The sequence below is a fragment of the Salmo salar genome, chromosome ssa11 (assembly GCF_905237065.1).
Source record: "Salmo salar chromosome ssa11, Ssal_v3.1, whole genome shotgun sequence".
Taxonomy (NCBI): Eukaryota; Metazoa; Chordata; class Actinopteri; order Salmoniformes; family Salmonidae; genus Salmo; species Salmo salar.
Window position 1 is genome coordinate 95,966,362 of NC_059452.1, and position 17,001 is coordinate 95,983,362.

At 42.6% G+C, this 17,001-nt stretch overlaps 1 protein-coding gene across 12 annotated transcripts in view; it reads right to left on the minus strand.

Annotated features, from left to right (window-relative positions):
- The window catches only part of LOC106592083 (dachshund homolog 2), a 312,801-nt gene that overhangs the window by 115,672 nt on the left and 180,128 nt on the right, over positions 1-17,001 (minus strand). For 6 of the 12 annotated variants that reach the window (XM_045690137.1, XM_045690138.1, XM_045690136.1 and 3 more), the window contains exon 3: positions 1,808-1,939. In XM_045690137.1, coding sequence (XP_045546093.1) covers positions 1,808-1,939 — 132 coding nt within the window. Of the gene's footprint in view, positions 1-1,807; positions 1,961-17,001 lie in introns of all 12 variants that reach the window. The other 6 variants (XM_045690135.1, XM_045690132.1, XM_045690130.1 and 3 more) reach the window with 1 other exon arrangement.

Genomic DNA, 17,001 nt, shown 5'->3' on the forward strand with positions numbered 1-17,001 from the left:
CTGCGTGGCTCTGGGTGGTATAAAGAAGGCTCTCTGTGTCTGTGTGGCTCTGGGTGGTATAAAGAAGGCTCTCTGTGTCTGCGTGGCTCTGGGTGGTATAAAGAAGGCTCTCTGTGTCTGCCGTGGCTCTGGGTGGTATAAAGAAGGCTCTCTGTGTCTGTGTGGCTCTGGGTGGTATAAAGAAGGCTCTCTGTGTCTGCGTGGCTCTGGGTGGTATAAAGAAGGCTCTCTGTGTCTGCCGTGGCTCTGGGTGGTATAAAGAAGGCTCTCTGTGTCTGCGTGGCTCTGGGTGGTATAAAGAAGGCTCTCTGTGTCTGCGTGGCTCTGGGTGGTATAAAGAAGGCTCTCTGTGTCTGCCGTGGCTCTGGGTGGTATAAAGAAGGCTCTCTGTGTCTGCCGTGGCTCTGGGTGGTATAAAGAAGGCTCTCTGTGTCTGCCGTGGCTCTGGGTGGTATAAAGAAGGCCCTCTGTGTCTGCGTGGCTCTGGGTGGTATAAAGAAGGCTCTCTGTGTCTGCGTGGCTCTGGGTGGTATAAAGAAGGCTCTCTGTGTCTGCGTGGCTCTGGGTGGTATAAAGAAGGCTCTCTGTGTCTGTGTGGCTCTGGGTGGTATAAAGAAGGCTCTCTGTGTCTGCGTGGCTCTGGGTGGTATAAAGAAGGCTCTCTGTGTCTGCGTGGCTCTGGGTGGTATAAAGAAGGCTCTCTGTGTCTGCGTGGCTCTGGGTGGTATAAAGAAGGCTCTCTGTGTCTGCGTGGCTCTGGGTGGTATAAAGAAGGCTCTCTGTGTCTGCGTGGCTCTGGGTGGTATATAGAAGGCTCTCTGTGTCTGTGTGGCTCTGGGTGGTATAAAGAAGGCTCTCTGTGTCTGCGTGGCTCTGGGTGGTATAAAGAAGGCTCTCTGTGTCTGCGTGGCTCTGGGTGGTATAAAGAAGGCTCTCTGTGTCTGTGTGGCTCTGGGTGGTATAAAGAAGACTCTCTGTGTCTGCCGTGGCTCTGGGTGGTATAAAGAAGGCTCTCTGTGTCTGCGTGGCTCTGGGTGGTATAAAGAAGGCTCTCTGTGTCTGCGTGGCTCTGGGTGGTATAAAGAAGGCTCTCTGTGTCTGCGTGGCTCTGGGTGGTATAAAGAAGGCTCTCTGTGTCTGCGTGGCTCTGGGTGGTATAAAGAAGGCTCTCTGTGTCTGCGTGGCTCTGGGTGGTATAAAGAAGGCTCTCTGTGTCTGCGTGGCTCTGGGTGGTATATAGAAGGCTCTCTGTGTCTGCGTGGCTCTGGGTGGTATAAAGAAGGCTCTCTGTGTCTGTGTGGCTCTGGGTGCTATAAAGAAGGCTCTCTGTGTCTGTGTTAACCAGCCCACTGCCACACACACTGTTAGTCACACACACTGCCATCACCTCCATCTAAATGCACGGTCAGCTTGCAGACATTAAGGACGTCCTAAGCCTAAAAAAAATAAGGCTAAAGAGAAAGCAATGCGTGGGCCAGAATCAATTACCCGTAGTGGAGCTGAGCAACCATGGACAGAGAGACATGGACAGAGAGACATGGACAGAGAGACATGGACAGAGAGACATGGACAGAGAGACATGGACAGAGAGACATGGCCATCGGAAATTTACAAGGAGACAAAACTTTCTGCAGTTTCTAGCCAACTCTCATAGTTACGGCTAGACACATGCGTGGGCTGTTAAATACTGGCTGTAGATTTGAACAGACACATATTTTGTATGTATACTGTTATACTTTCCTGTTCATTGTGCCTCAGTAGTTAGCTGTGATAAACAGTCAAGTATGGATGTTGCTGTGTGTCTAACCTGTGTTGGAGTTGAGCTCGTCGTTCTCTGACTCGGTACCGTTCTGGCTGCCGGCTCCGTGCAGGGTGTTCATGGCCATCAGCTTCATCTTCTGCAGCTTCATAGCCTCGGCCATCGCTGCAGCCGTCAGCCCTGCAGGACAACACATAAATACTGTACACAAATCACAAGCATACACAGCAAGGAAAAATACACACATCTAAAGACAAAACACAAGCTTATTTGCATTTTGATAAAGCTTAGATATCTATATGCCCTACAAAGAAATAAGCTGAGAAGCTGCAGCTACTGAGCTGGACAGATGTTCATAGCCCTGTAATAAAGACATCTAAAACTATTTGGAGTAGAACACAACTTGGATGATGCGTCATGCTTTTTTCATTTCAGTTCCTTTCAGTCCTAGCATGTGTACTTTGTCTTCAGAGATATTTCTATAGAGGAGCCAGAGTGAGGCTCTCGCTGGCCCCAGGCCTCCCCTGACCCCACCCACCCAAGCTGAGCTGAGGGGAGATGGGCCACTGGTGGTGGTGGTAGGGAGGGTCCCTCCCTGTCTGTCCCTGGAGAGCCCTCTTTCCTAGTCTCTCTAAGAAACCCAGCTACCTTCAGCTCATCAAGGGCTCCACAGCCCCGGAAGCCATCATCACTCTGCCCAATTAGGCCCATAATTAATTCAATTAGACGACGGAAGGACACATTAAGTAATTAATTAAATGACGATGCCTTGCCTCCTTGCTTTGCCGTGATCTAAATTTCTTTACAAATCAGGACAAAAAAATAGACATCTTTTTCCTTTTCTCCCCAGGTTCACACACTATGTGTCACCTTGATCTAATTCATTAACGGAATCGCCTCGAACGGTATGGTGTGTCAAGAAAAAAAGAGAGAAAAAAAGATGTTCATTAATTTATCATTTAATTTTGTTGCTGTGAACATGAACACTTAAGTTACTTTGCCTGTGGAGGGAAGAGAGTCTGATCGTTACCCTCTTACTCCTTGACGGTAAAACCACCAAAGGAGGAAAATGAACTGTATTGCTCTCATCGGCCAATGTTTATCAATTCCACTACACACAGCAAGCCAAATAAACCAGCAAATTATTCTAAGTTGAAAAAAATATAGACAGGCACAGATAAAGTGGGAGAGGAGAGGGAAGGGGAGGGGGGTTAAGACAAATGAATCTCCGTTCTTACATTTATATAAAAAAAAAAAGCCTCCTATTTTTATGCATCCCGGCCCCTCTCTTCTAAGCCTGCCTGAGGAAACAGGCAAAATGTTTTCAATAGCTACATTTAAACAAAATGTCATGATGATTGATTCATTTTATTATGAGTTCATTTTGTTGCCTAATCCCACAGAATTGTCAGAGGCACAGCTGCAGCAGCTTGAAGGGGAAACTCAAACCTCTGAATTAGCTGTGGACGTGTGGCCGGGGGGGGGGGGGGAGAAACAGCTGCAGTAGCATGGAGGGAGCACCACGTCAACCCTGCTAATGCCCTAAAAGCTTGGCATAAACATCCGTACAGCCAGCCTTATTTTTGGTGGGATTTGAGAATGCATGCTTGAAATTCCTCTTATCGCAAATTACTGTATAGAGAGGACAGATCCAGAAGGTTTGGTAGAGCTAGGAAACGTTCCCATATCTGATCATATGATCTTGTAATGCTTCTAGCCTACTATGGTCACTGAGGATTACTGGTTAGCATACATTAAGTTGATTTATACGAAACTGCAAATTCTAATTTTATGCTACGTTCATTTAAAATCCCTTCTTAAATGTACGTATGTAAACTTAGCAGTAATATTCATATACATTATTTCAGGGGCGTAACTTTCACTGGGGACGGGGGTGACATGTCCCCCCCCCCCCCACATTCTGAAATTACATTTTGTCCCCCCCCAGTTTTATCATTGAGTGTTTCGAGTGTTTATCCAACTGGATAAAAAAAATGTCCCCCCACACTTCTAAAACCAAAGTTGCGCCCCTGGATTAAGTACATGAACAGGATTAATTTGCAAGCCAAACTATGGTAGCTAGGCTACAACACTCCACTTGTTATGTCAGAAAGCAGATGTAATGAAAATAACACATATCTTATCTTATTGGTCCTCACTGTAAATTAACTAAAATCTCTTGTCTGTGTCTCTGTGATCTCTCATCATTGTTTTTGCTCACTGTCAGCTAACTTTCAATGAGGACAGGCTAATTTACATATTGGAACACTGAAACTTTCTTCATCTCTTAAAAGGAGAGTAAGAGAGAGTGTTCTTCTCTGGCCTGTGAGGAGTCCTATGGTGGATACATAGCCTGTTTATGGTCAGTCAGTGCAAGGCCAAACTCTTTCTGAGAAGGTGACAGTGTTTCAGAGATGACAGTGTTTCAGAGGTGACAGTGTTTCAGAGGTGACAGTGTTTCAGAGGTGACAGTGTTTCAGAGATGACAGTGTTTCAGAGATGACAGTGTTTCAGAGGTGACAGTGTTTCAGAGGTGATAGTGTTTTAGAGGTGACAGTGTTTCACAGATGAAAAAGTGTTTCAGAGGTGACAGTGTTTCAGAGGTGACAGTGTTTCAGAGATGACAGTGTTTCAGAGATGACAGTGTTTCAGAGGTGACCGTGTTTCAGAGGTGACAGTGTTTCAGAGGTGACAGTGTTTCAGAGATGACAGTGTTTCAGAGATGACAGTGTTTCAGAGGTGACAGTGTTTCAGAGGTGACAGTGTTTCAGAGGTGACAGTGTTTCAGAGGTGACCGTGTTTCAGAGGTGACAGTGTTTCAGAGGTGACAGTGTTTCAGAGATGACAGTGTTTCAGAGGTGACAGTGTTTCAGAGATGACAGTGTTTCAGAGATGACAGTGTTTCAGAGATGACAGTGTTTCAGAGGTGACAGTGTTTCAGAGATGACAGTGTTTCAGAGGTGACAGTGTTTCAGAGATGACAGTGTTTCAGAGGTGACAGTGTTTCAGAGGTGACAGTGTTTCAGAGATGACAGTGTTTCAGAGGTGACAGTGTTTCAGAGGTGACAGTGTTTCAGAGGTGACCGTGTTTCAGAGATGACAGTGTTTCAGAGGTGACAGTGTTTCAGAGGTGACAGTGTTTCAGCGGTGACAGTGTTTCAGAGATGACAGTGTTTCAGAGATGACAGTGTTTCAGAGGTGACAGTGTTACAGAGATGACAGTGTTTCAGAGATGACAGTGTTTCAGCGGTGACAGTGTTTCAGAGATGACAGTGTTTCAGAGGTGACAGTGTTTCAGAGGTGACAGTGTTTCAGAGGTGACAGTGTTTCAGAGATGACAGTGTTTCAGAGGTGACAGTGTTTCAGAGGTGACAGTGTTTCTGAGATGACAGTGTTTCACAGATGAAAAAGTGTTTCAGAGATGACAGTGTTTCAGAGGTGAAAAAGTGTTTCAGAGTTTCTCATGATGTACTACAGTGTTGGGATTAGTTACATGAAATAGTAATATATTACATATTCCAACACCGAATGCAACAAAGCAGTTTTAAAGAAAATAATAGTTAAGAAAAATATTTACTAAATAAAATAAAAATAACACTAATGAGGCTATATACAGGGGGTACCGGTACAGAGTCAATGTGCGGGGGTACAGGTTAGTCAAGGTAATTGAGGTAATATCTACATGTAGAGAGTTATTAAGTGACTATGCATAGATAATAACAGAGTAGCAGCAGCAACAAAAAAAAGGGGGGGACAATGTAAATAGTCCGGGTAGCCATGATTAGCTGTTCAGCTGTCTTATGGCTTGGAGGTAGAAGCTGTTAAGATGCCTTTTGGACCTAGACTTGTTACGTTTAACAAAAGTAACGTGTTATATTACTTTGTGTTACTTTCATGAAAAAGTAATGTGCCCTCTATACATTTCTATGGACAGCAGCTGTCTCCAAACAGCCTTTCTCCGTTCGCTCGAGAACTGGAACAAGTCGAGATCAGATCATGAAAACAAGCGCCCGGTATGATTCTGAATGTTACGCACGTGTTAGTTGACAAAGTAACTATAACAATATTACCCAATCCGTTACTTATAAAAGTAATCAGATTATATGAAGCGTTACTTTACTCCGTTACTTATAAAAGTAATCTGATTATATAAAGCGTTACTTTACTCCGTTGCTCATAAAAGTAATCTGATTACATAACACTACTTTTGTAACGCATTACCCCAAACACTGACCACAGGCAAGATTATAGCAGCTCTGATTGACATGAGAGAGAGGCAATCAACATCCACTGCCTAACAGACCACATTGAGAACATAAAACAGCAAGACAGAGAAACAACGCACACAATCATTGCATTGTCGTTACACATTTCCCCCTCCCGATTTGACTTTAAAGACGAGCCTGTGAGATCAAACAGGAAACATAACAGTAATTGATGTTTGAGTAAAGTCACGACCCACGGAAATGGGAGCCTGCGGATGAAAGGGGAGCGGCATTTTCCAGGGGTGGACAAACAGATATCTTCTTGTTTGTCTTTAATAGAGCTCCTGAGATATAGAGGACCCCTGGCTCTCAGTGTCAGCCCCGCCAGATGAGCGTAGGGCAGTCAGGCACATCGGACTGGAGCCATCCATCCTCCCTTTCTCTTCACATCAGACTTCGAGGGGCCATTCTTGCGTCTAATCGTTAACCTGGCTGGGATGATCTGGGGCGTAGTCCCAGCCTGTTACCCTGGGCAGGTTACAGAGGCTCTTTGTGGTCTCTGTGGGGTCAGACACAGGCTAGATACAGCCTGAATTCCTTCTGTACACTCAGTCTTATTGGCTGTTGTCAGGCCTGGTCCAAAATGGTGTCTGTTTAATTAAAAAGGGTTACCTGGAGACATAGGAAAAAAGTACATTCTATTGATTTTAATAAAGACGCTAGAATTTGGTCGTCAGTTTGGGTGTTAATTGTGCAGCAGAGACATTAATCTGTGGTCACTGGAAGAAGACAGCGAATGAATGTATGCAGGCATTTTACCTTGACACAGACCCTTGTGGCTATCTCCTCCTGTCATTATAATGCAAGGTTATCATCATGGAGCCTGTAGCACGGAGGGCCGGGTACTGTTTATTCTATCTAAAGTACTGGATGGACAAGTCACATGGATAGAGTCAGTGCATGAAGCAGCGTTGTGGATATGTAGCAGTACGTGTCATGAGCTCTATCTCGCTCACTTCAGATCCATTACAGGCATACAGTACAGGGGAGTAGAACTACATTGAGATGGAAGAGCTCACTCAAAGCTCTCTCTCACACAAACAATTCCACTAGACTGGCTTTGCAATTGTACATGTGAATTCAAAGAAAGGAGAGGGAAGGAAGGGGAGGGGGGCAGAACATGTTTTTCAGCCAAAATGGACACTTGAGTGATTCTCAAATCTCAGCCGGATGCATTTTTGCATTTTACGTTTGTCCTTTTCAACGAGGAGAATAACATGCCAGGAACAGGCAAGTGAGAAAGAAAAAGAGAGGGTTAGGGTATACTGTATTTAACTGAGTGGGGTTAGGGTATACTGTATTTAACTGAGCAGGGTTAGGGTATACTGTATTTAACTGAGCGGGGTTAGGGTATACTGTATTTAACTGAGCGGGGTTAGGGTATACTGTATTTAACTGAGCGGGGTTAGGGTATACTGTATTTAACTGAGTGGGGTTAGGGTATACTGTATTTAACTGAGTGGGGTTAGGGTATACTGTATTTAACTGAGAGGGGTTAGGGTATACTGTATTTAACTGAGAGGGGTTAGGGTATACTGTATTTAACTGAGAGGGGTTAGGGTATACTGTATTTAACTGAGAGGGGTTAGGGTATACTGTATTTAACTGAGAGGGGTTAGGGTATACTGTATTTAACTGAGCGGGGTTAGGGTATACTGTATTTAACTGAGAGGGGTTAGGGTATACTGTATTTAACTGAGAGGGGTTAGGGTATACTGTATTTAACTGAGAGGGGTTAGGGTATACTGTATTTAACTGAGTGGGGTTAGGGTATACTGTATTTAACTGAGAGGGGTTAGGGTATACTGTATTTAACTGAGCAGGGTTAGGGTATACTGTATTTAACTGAGCAGGGTTAGGGTATACTGTATTTAACTGAGCGGGGTTAGGGTATACTGTATTTAACTGAGAGGGGTTAGGGTATACTGTATTTAACTGAGCGGGGTTAGGGTATACTGTATTTAACTGAGCGGGGTTAGGGTATACTGTATTTAACTGAGAGGGGTTAGGGTATACTGTATTTAACTGAGCGGGGTTAGGGTATACTGTATTTAACTGAGCGGGGTTAGGGTATACTGTATTTAACTGAGCGGGGTTAGGGTATACTGTATTTAACTGAGCAGGGTTAGGGTATACTGTATTTAACTGAGCGGGGTTAGGGTATACTGTATTTAACTGAGCAGGGTTAGGGTATACTGTATTTAACTGAGCAGGGTTAGGGTATACTGTATTTAACTGAGCAGGGTTAGGGTATACTGTATTTAACTGAGCGGGGTTAGGGTATACTGTATTTAACTGAGTGGGGTTAGGGTATACTGTATTTAAGTGAGTGGGGTTAGGGTATACTGTATTTAACTGAGCAGGGTTAGGGTATACTGTATTTAACTGAGCGGGGTTAGGGTATACTGTATTTAACTGAGCAGGGTTAGGGTATACTGTATTTAACTGAGCAGGGTTAGGGTATACTGTATTTAACTGAGAGGGGTTAGGGTATACTGTATTTAACTGAGTGGGGTTAGGGTATACTGTATTTAACTGAGTGGGGTTAGGGTATGCTGTATTTAACTGAGAGGGGTTAGGGTATACTGTATTTAACTGAGCAGGGTTAGGGTATACTGTATTTAACTGAGCAGGGTTAGGGTATACTGTATTTAACTGAGCGGGGTTAGGGTATACTGTATTTAACTGAGCAGGGTTAGGGTATACTGTATTTAACTGAGCGGGGTTAGGGTATACTGTATTTAACTGAGCAGGGTTAGGGTATACTGTATTTAACTGAGCGGGGTTAGGGTATACTGTATTTAACTGAGCGGGGTTAGGGTATACTGTATTTAACTGAGCGGGGTTAGGGTATACTGTATTTAACTGAGCAGGGTTAGGGTATACTGTATTTAACTGAGAGGGGTTAGGGTATACTGTATTTAACTGAGTGGGGTTAGGGTATACTGTATTTAACTGAGAGGGGTTAGGGTATACTGTATTTAACTGAACAGGGTTAGGGTATACTGTATTTAACTGATCAGGGTTAGGGTATACTGTATTTAACTGAGTGGGGTTAGGGTATACTGTATTTAACTGAGTGGGGTTAGGGTATACTGTATTTAACTGAGCGGGGTTAGGGTATACTGTATTTAACTGAGCGGGGTTAGGGTATACTGTATTTAACTGAGCAGGGTTAGGGTATACTGTATTTAACTGAGCAGGGTTAGGGTATACTGTATTTAACTGAGCGGGGTTAGGCTATACTGTATTTAACTGAGAGGGGTTAGGGTATACTGTATTTAACTGAGAGGGGTTAGGGTATACTGTATTTAACTGAGCGGGGTTAGGGTATACTGTATTTAACTGAGAGGGGTTAGGGTATACTGTATTTAACTGAGCGGGGTTAGGGTATACTGTATTTAACTGAGAGGGGTTAGGGTATACTGTATTTAACTGAGCAGGGTTAGGGTATACTGTATTTAACTGAGCAGGGTTAGGGTATACTGTATTTAACTGAGCAGTGTTAGGGTATACTGTATTTAACTGAGCAGGGTTAGGGTATACTGTATTTAACTGAGCAGGGTTAGGGTATACTGTATTTAACTGAGCAGGGTTAGGGTATACTGTATTTAACTGAGCGGGGTTAGGGAATACTGTATTTAACTGAGCGGGGTTAGGGTATACTGTATTTAACTGAGCAGGGTTAGGGTATACTGTATTTAACTGAGAGGGGTTAGGGTATACTGTATTTAACTGAGCAGGGTTAGGGTATACTGTATTTAACTGAGTAGGGTTAGGGTATACTGTATTTAACTGAGCGGGGTTAGGGTATACTGTATTTAAGTGAGTGGGGTTAGGGTATACTGTATTTAACTGAGCAGGGTTAGGGTATACTGTATTTAACTGAGCGGTGTTAGGGTATACTGTATTTAACTGAGCGGGGTTAGGGTATACTGTAATTAACTGAGCGGGGTTAGGGTATACTGTATTTAACTGAGCGGGGTTAGGGTATACTGTATTTAACTGAGCGGGGTTAGGGTATACTGTATTTAACTGAGCGGGGTTAGGGTATACTGTATTTAACTGAGAGGGGTTAGGGTATACTGTATTTAACTGAGCAGGGTTAGGGTATACTGTATTTAACTGAGCAGGGTTAGGGTATACTGTATTTAACTGAGCAGTGTTAGGGTATACTGTATTTAACTGAGCAGGGTTAGGGTATACTGTATTTAACTGAGCAGGGTTAGGGTATACTGTATTTAACTGAGCAGGGTTAGGGTATACTGTATTTAACTGAGCGGGGTTAGGGAATACTGTATTTAACTGAGCGGGGTTAGGGTATACTGTATTTAACTGAGCAGGGTTAGGGTATACTGTATTTAACTGAGAGGGGTTAGGGTATACTGTATTTAACTGAGCAGGGTTAGGGTATACTGTATTTAACTGAGCAGGGTTAGGGTATACTGTATTTAACTGAGCGGGGTTAGGGTATACTGTATTTAAGTGAGTGGGGTTAGGGTATACTGTATTTAACTGAGCAGGGTTAGGGTATACTGTATTTAACTGAGCGGTGTTAGGGTATACTGTATTTAACTGAGCGGGGTTAGGGTATACTGTAATTAACTGAGCGGGGTTAGGGTATACTGTATTTAACTGAGCGGGGTTAGGGTATACTGTATTTAACTGAGCGGGGTTAGGGTATACTGTATTTAACTGAGAGGGGTTAGGGTATACTGTATTTAACTGAGCAGGGTTAGGGTATACTGTACTTAACTGAGCAGGGTTAGGGTATACTGTATTTAACTGAGCAGTGTTAGGGTATACTGTATTTAACTGAGCAGGGTTAGGGTATACTGTATTTAACTGAGCAGGGTTCGGGTATACTGTATTTAACTGAGCAGGGTTAGGGTATACTGTATTTAACTGAGCGGGGTTAGGGAATACTGTATTTAACTGAGCGGGGTTAGGGTATAGTGTATTTAACTGAGCGGGGTTAGGGTATACTGTATTTAACTGAGCAGGGTTAGGGTATACTGTATTTAACTGAGCAGGGTTAGGGTATACTGTATTTAACTGAGAGGGGTTAGGGTATACTGTATTTAACTGAGCAGGGTTAGGCTATACTGTATTTAACTGAGAGGGGTTAGGGTATACTGTATTTGACTGAGAGGGGTTAGGGTATACTGTATTTAACTGAGCGGGGTTAGGGTATACTGTATTTAACTGAGCGGGGTTAGGGTATACTGTATTTAACTGAGCGGGGTTAGGGTATACTGTATTTAACTGAGCAGGGTTAGGGTATACTGTATTTAACTGAGCGGGGTTAGGGTATACTGTATTTAACTGAGCAGGGTTAGGGTATACTGTATTTAACTGAGCAGGGTTAGGGTATACTGTATTTAACTGAGTGGGGTTAGGGTATACTGTATTTAACTGAGCAGGGTTAGGGTATACTGTATTTAACTGAGCGGGGTTAGGGTATACTGTATTTAACTGAGCAGGGTTAGGGTATACTGTATTTAACTGAGAGGGGTTAGGGTATACTGTATTTAACTGAGCGGGGTTAGGGTATACTGTATTTAACTGAGCGGGGTTAGGGTATACTGTATTTAACTGAGAGGGGTTAGGGTATACTGTATTTAAATGAGCAGGGTTAGGGTATACTGTATTTAACTGAGCAGGGTTAGGGTATACTGTATTTAACTGAGCAGTGTTAGGGTATACTGTATTTAACTGAGCAGGGTTAGGGTATACTGTATTTAACTGAGCAGGGTTAGGGTATACTGTATTTAACTGAGCAGGGTTAGGGTATACTGTATTTAACTGAGCGGGGTTAGGGAATACTGTATTTAACTGAGCGGGGTTAGGGTATAGTGTATTTAACTGAGCGGGGTTAGGGTATACTGTATTTAACTGAGCAGGGTTAGGGTATACTGTATTTAACTGAGCAGGGTTAGGGTATACTGTATTTAACTGAGAGGGGTTAGGGTATACTGTATTTAACTGAGCAGGGTTAGGCTATACTGTATTTAACTGAGAGGGGTTAGGGTATACTGTATTTAACTGAGAGGGGTTAGGGTATACTGTATTTAACTGAGCGGGGGTTAGGGTATACTGTATTTAACTGAGCGGGGTTAGGGTATACTGTATTTAACTGAGCAGGGTTAGGGTATACTGTATTTAACTGAGCGGGGTTAGGGTATACTGTATTTAACTGAGCAGGGTTAGGGTATACTGTATTTAACTGAGCAGGGTTAGGGTATACTGTATTTAACTGAGCAGGGTTAGGGTATACTGTATTTAACTGAGCAGGGTTAGGGTATACTGTATTTAACTGAGCGGGGTTAGGGTATACTGTATTTAACTGAGTGGGGTTAGGGTATACTGTATTTAACTGAGCGGGGTTAGGGTATACTGTATTTAACTGAGCGGGGTTAGGGTATACTGTATTTAACTGAGCAGGGTTAGGGTATACTGTATTTAACTGAGCAGGGTTAGGGTATACTGTATTTAACTGAGCAGGGTTAGGGTATACTGTATTTAACTGAGCAGGGTTAGGGTATACTGTATTTAACTGAGCGGGGTTAGGGTATACTGTATTTAACTGAGAGGGGTTAGGGTATACTGTATTTAACTGAGCGGGGTTAGGGTATACTGTATTTAACTGAGCGGGGTTAGGGTATACTGTATTTAACTGAGCGGGGTTAGGGTATACTGTATTTAACTGAGCAGGGTTAGGGGATACTGTATTTAACTGAGCGGGGTTAGGGTATACTGTATTTAACTGAGTGGGGTTAGGGTATACCGTATTTAACTGAGCGGGGTTAGGGTATACTGTATTTAACTGAGCAGGGTTAGGGTATACTGTATTTAACTGAGCAGGGTTAGGGTATACTGTATTTAACTGAGCAGGGTTAGGGTTTACTGGATTTAACTGAGCAGGGTTCGGGTATACTGTATTTAACTGAGTAGGGTTAGGGTATACTGTATTTAACTGAGCAGGGTTAGGGTATACTGTATTTAACTGAGCAGGGTTAGGGTATACTGTATTTAACTGAGAGGGGTTAGGGTATACTGTATTTAACTGAGCAGGGTTAGGGTATACTGTATTTAACTGAGCAGGGTTAGGGTATACTGTATTTAACTGAGCGGGGTTAGGGTATACTGTATTTAACTGAGCAGGGTTAGGGTATACTGTATTTAACTGAGCAGGGTTAGGGTATACTGTATTTAACTGAGCGGGGTTAGGGTATACTGTATTTAACTGAGCAGGGTTAGGGTATACTGTATTTAACTGAGCAGGGTTAGGGTATACTGTATTTAACTGAGCGGGGTTAGGGTATACTGTATTTAACTGAGCGGGGTTAGGGTATACTGTATTTAACTGAGAGGGGTTAGGGTATACTGTATTTAACTGAGTGGGGTTAGGGTTTACTGGATTTAACTGAGCAGGGTTAGGGTATACTGTATTTAACTGAGCAGGGTTAGGGTATACTGTATTTAACTGAGCGGGGTTAGGGTATACTGTATTTAACTGAGCAGGGTTAGGGTATACTGTATTTAACTGAGAGGGGTTAGGGTATACTGTATTTAACTGAGTGGGGTTAGTGTATACTGTATTTAACTGAGTGGGGTTAGGGTATACTGTATTTAACTGAGTGGGGTTAGGGTATACTGTATTTAACTGAGCGGGGTTAGGGTATACTGTATTTAACTGAGCGGGGTTAGGGTATACTGTATTTAACTGAGTGGGGTTAGGGTATACTGGATTTAACTGAGTGGGGTTAGGGTATACTGTATTTAACTGAGTGGGGTTAGGGTTTACTGGATTTAACTGAGTGGGGTTAGGGTATACTGTATTTAACTGAGTGGGGTTAGGGTATACTGTATTTAACTGAGCGGGGTTAGGGTATACTGTATTTAACTGAGCAGGGTTAGGGTATACTGTAATTAACTGAGCGGGGTTAGGGTATACTGTATTTAACTGAGAGGGGTTAGGGTATACTGTATTTAACTGAGAGGGGTTAGGGTATACTGTATTTAACTGAGAGGGGTTAGGGTATACTGTATTTAACTGAGCAGGGTTAGGGTATACTGTATTTAACTGAGCGGGGTTAGGGTATACTGTATTTAACTGAGAGGGGTTAGGGTATACTGTATTTAACTGAGTGGGGTTAGGGTATACTGTATTTAACTGAGAGGGGTTAGGGTATACTGTATTTAACTGAGCGGGGTTAGGGTATACTGTATTTAACTGAGAGGGGTTAGGGTATACTGTATTTAACTGAGCGGGGTTAGGGTATACTGTATTTAACTGAGTGGGGTTAGGGTATACTGTATTTAACTGAGCAGGGTTAGGGTATACTGTATTTAACTGAGCAGGGTTAGGGTATACTGTATTTAACTGAGAGGGGTTAGGGTATACTGTATTTAACTGAGTGGGGTTAGGGTATACTGTATTTAACTGAGTGGGGTTAGGGTATACTGTATTTAACTGAGCGGGGTTAGGGTATACTGTATTTAACTGAGTAGGGTTAGGGTATACTGTATTTAACTGAGTGGGGTTAGGGTATACTGTATTTAACTGAGTGGGGTTAGGGTATACTGTATTTAACTGAGCAGGGTTAGGGTATACTGTATTTAACTGATCAGGGTTAGGGTATACTGTATTTAACTGAGTGGGGTTAGGGTATACTGTATTTAACTGAGAGGGGTTAGGGTATACTGTATTTAACTGAGTAGGGTTAGGGTATACTGTATTTAACTGAGTGGGGTTAGGGTTTACTGTATTTAACTGAGCGGGGTTAGGGTATACTGTATTTAACTGAGCGGGGTTAGGGTATACTGTATTTAACTGAGTGGGGTTAGGGTATACTGTATTTAACTGAGTGGGGTTAGGGTATACTGTATTTAACTGAGCAGGGTTAGGGTATACTGTATTTAACTGAGAGGGGTTAGGGTATACTGTATTTAACTGAGTGGGGTTAGGGTATACTGTATTTAACTGAGCAGGGTTAGGGTATACTGTATTTAACTGAGCAGGGTTAGGTTATACTGTATTTAACTGAGTGGGGTTAGGGTATACTGTATTTAACTGAGCAGGGTTAGGGTATACTGTATTTAACTGAGTGGGGTTAGGGTATACTGTATTTAACTGAGCGGGGTTAGGGTATACTGTATTTAACTGAGAGGGGTTAGGGTATACTGTATTTAACTGAGTGGGGTTAGTGTATACTGTATTTAACTGAGTGGGGTTAGGGTATACTGTATTTAACTGAGCGGGGTTAGGGTATACTGTATTTAACTGAGCAGGGTTAGGGTATACTGTATTTAACTGAGAGGGGTTAGGGTATACTGTATTTAACTGAGTGGGGTTAGGGTATACTGTATTTAACTGAGTGGGGTTAGGGTATACTGTATTTAACTGAGCAGGGTTAGGGTATACTGTATTTAACTGAGCAGGGTTAGGGTATACTGTATTTAACTGAGTGGGGTTAGGGTATACTGTATTTAACTGAGCAGGGTTAGGGTATACTGTATTTAACTGAGTGGGGTTAGTGTATACTGTATTTAACTGAGAGGGGTTAGGGTATACTGTATTTAACTGAGAGGGGTTAGGGTATACTGTATTTAACTGAGCGGGGTTAGGGTATACTGTATTTAACTGAGAGGGGTTAGGGTATACTGTATTTAACTGAGAGGGGTTAGGGTATACTGTATTTAACTGAGCGGGGTTAGGGTATACTGTATTTAACTGAGAGGGGTTAGGGTATACTGTATTTAACTGAGTAGGGTTAGGGTATACTGTATTTAACTGAGAGGGGTTAGGGTATACTGTATTTAACTGAGTAGGGTTAGTGTATACTGTATTTAACTGAGAGGGGTTAGGGTATACTGTATTTAACTGAGTGGGGTTAGGGTATACTGTATTTAACTGAGCAGGGTTAGGGTATACTGTATTTAACTGAGCAGGGTTAGGGTATACTGTATTTAACTGAGTGGGGTTAGGGTATACTGTATTTAACTGAGCAGGGTTAGGGTATACTGTATTTAACTGAGTGGGGTTAGGGTTTACTGTATTTAACTGAGCGGGGTTAGGGTATACTGTATTTAACTGAGCAGGGTTAGGGTATACTGTATTTAACTGAGCGGGGTTAGGGTATACTGTATTTAACTGAGTGGGGTTAGGGTATACTGTATTTAACTGAGTGGGGTTAGGGTATACTGTATTTAACTGAGCAGGGTTAGGGTATACTGTATTTAACTGAGAGGGGTTAGGGTATACTGTATTTAACTGAGTGGGGTTAGGGTATACTGTATTTAACTGAGCAGGGTTAGGGTATACTGTATTTAACTGAGCAGGGTTAGGGTATACTGTATTTAACTGAGTGGGGTTAGGGTATACTGTATTTAACTGAGCAGGGTTAGGGTATACTGTATTTAACTGAGCAGGGTTAGGGTATACTGTATTTAACTGAGCGGGGTTAGGGTATACTGTATTTAACTGAGCAGGGTTAGGGTATACTGTATTTAACTGAGCAGGGTTAGGGTATACTGTATTTAACTGAGCAGTGTTAGGGTATACTGTATTTAACTGAGTGGGGTTAGGGTATACTGTATTTAACTGAGCAGGGTTAGGGTATACTGTATTTAACTGAGTGGGGTTAGGGTATACTGTATTTAACTGAGCAGGGTTAGGGTATACTGTATTTAACTGAGTGGGGTTAGGGTATACTGTATTTAACTGAGCAGGGTTAGGGTATACTGTATTTAACTGAGTGGGGTTAGGGTATACTGTATTTAACTGAGTGGGGTTAGGGTATACTGTATTTAACTGAGCAGGGTTAGGGTATACTGTATTTAACTGAGCAGGGTTAGGGTATACTGTATTTAACTGAGCAGGGTTAGGGTATACTGTATTTAACTGAGCAGGGTTAGGGTATACTGTATTTAACTGAGTGGGGTTAGTGTATACTGTATTTAACTGAGTGGGGT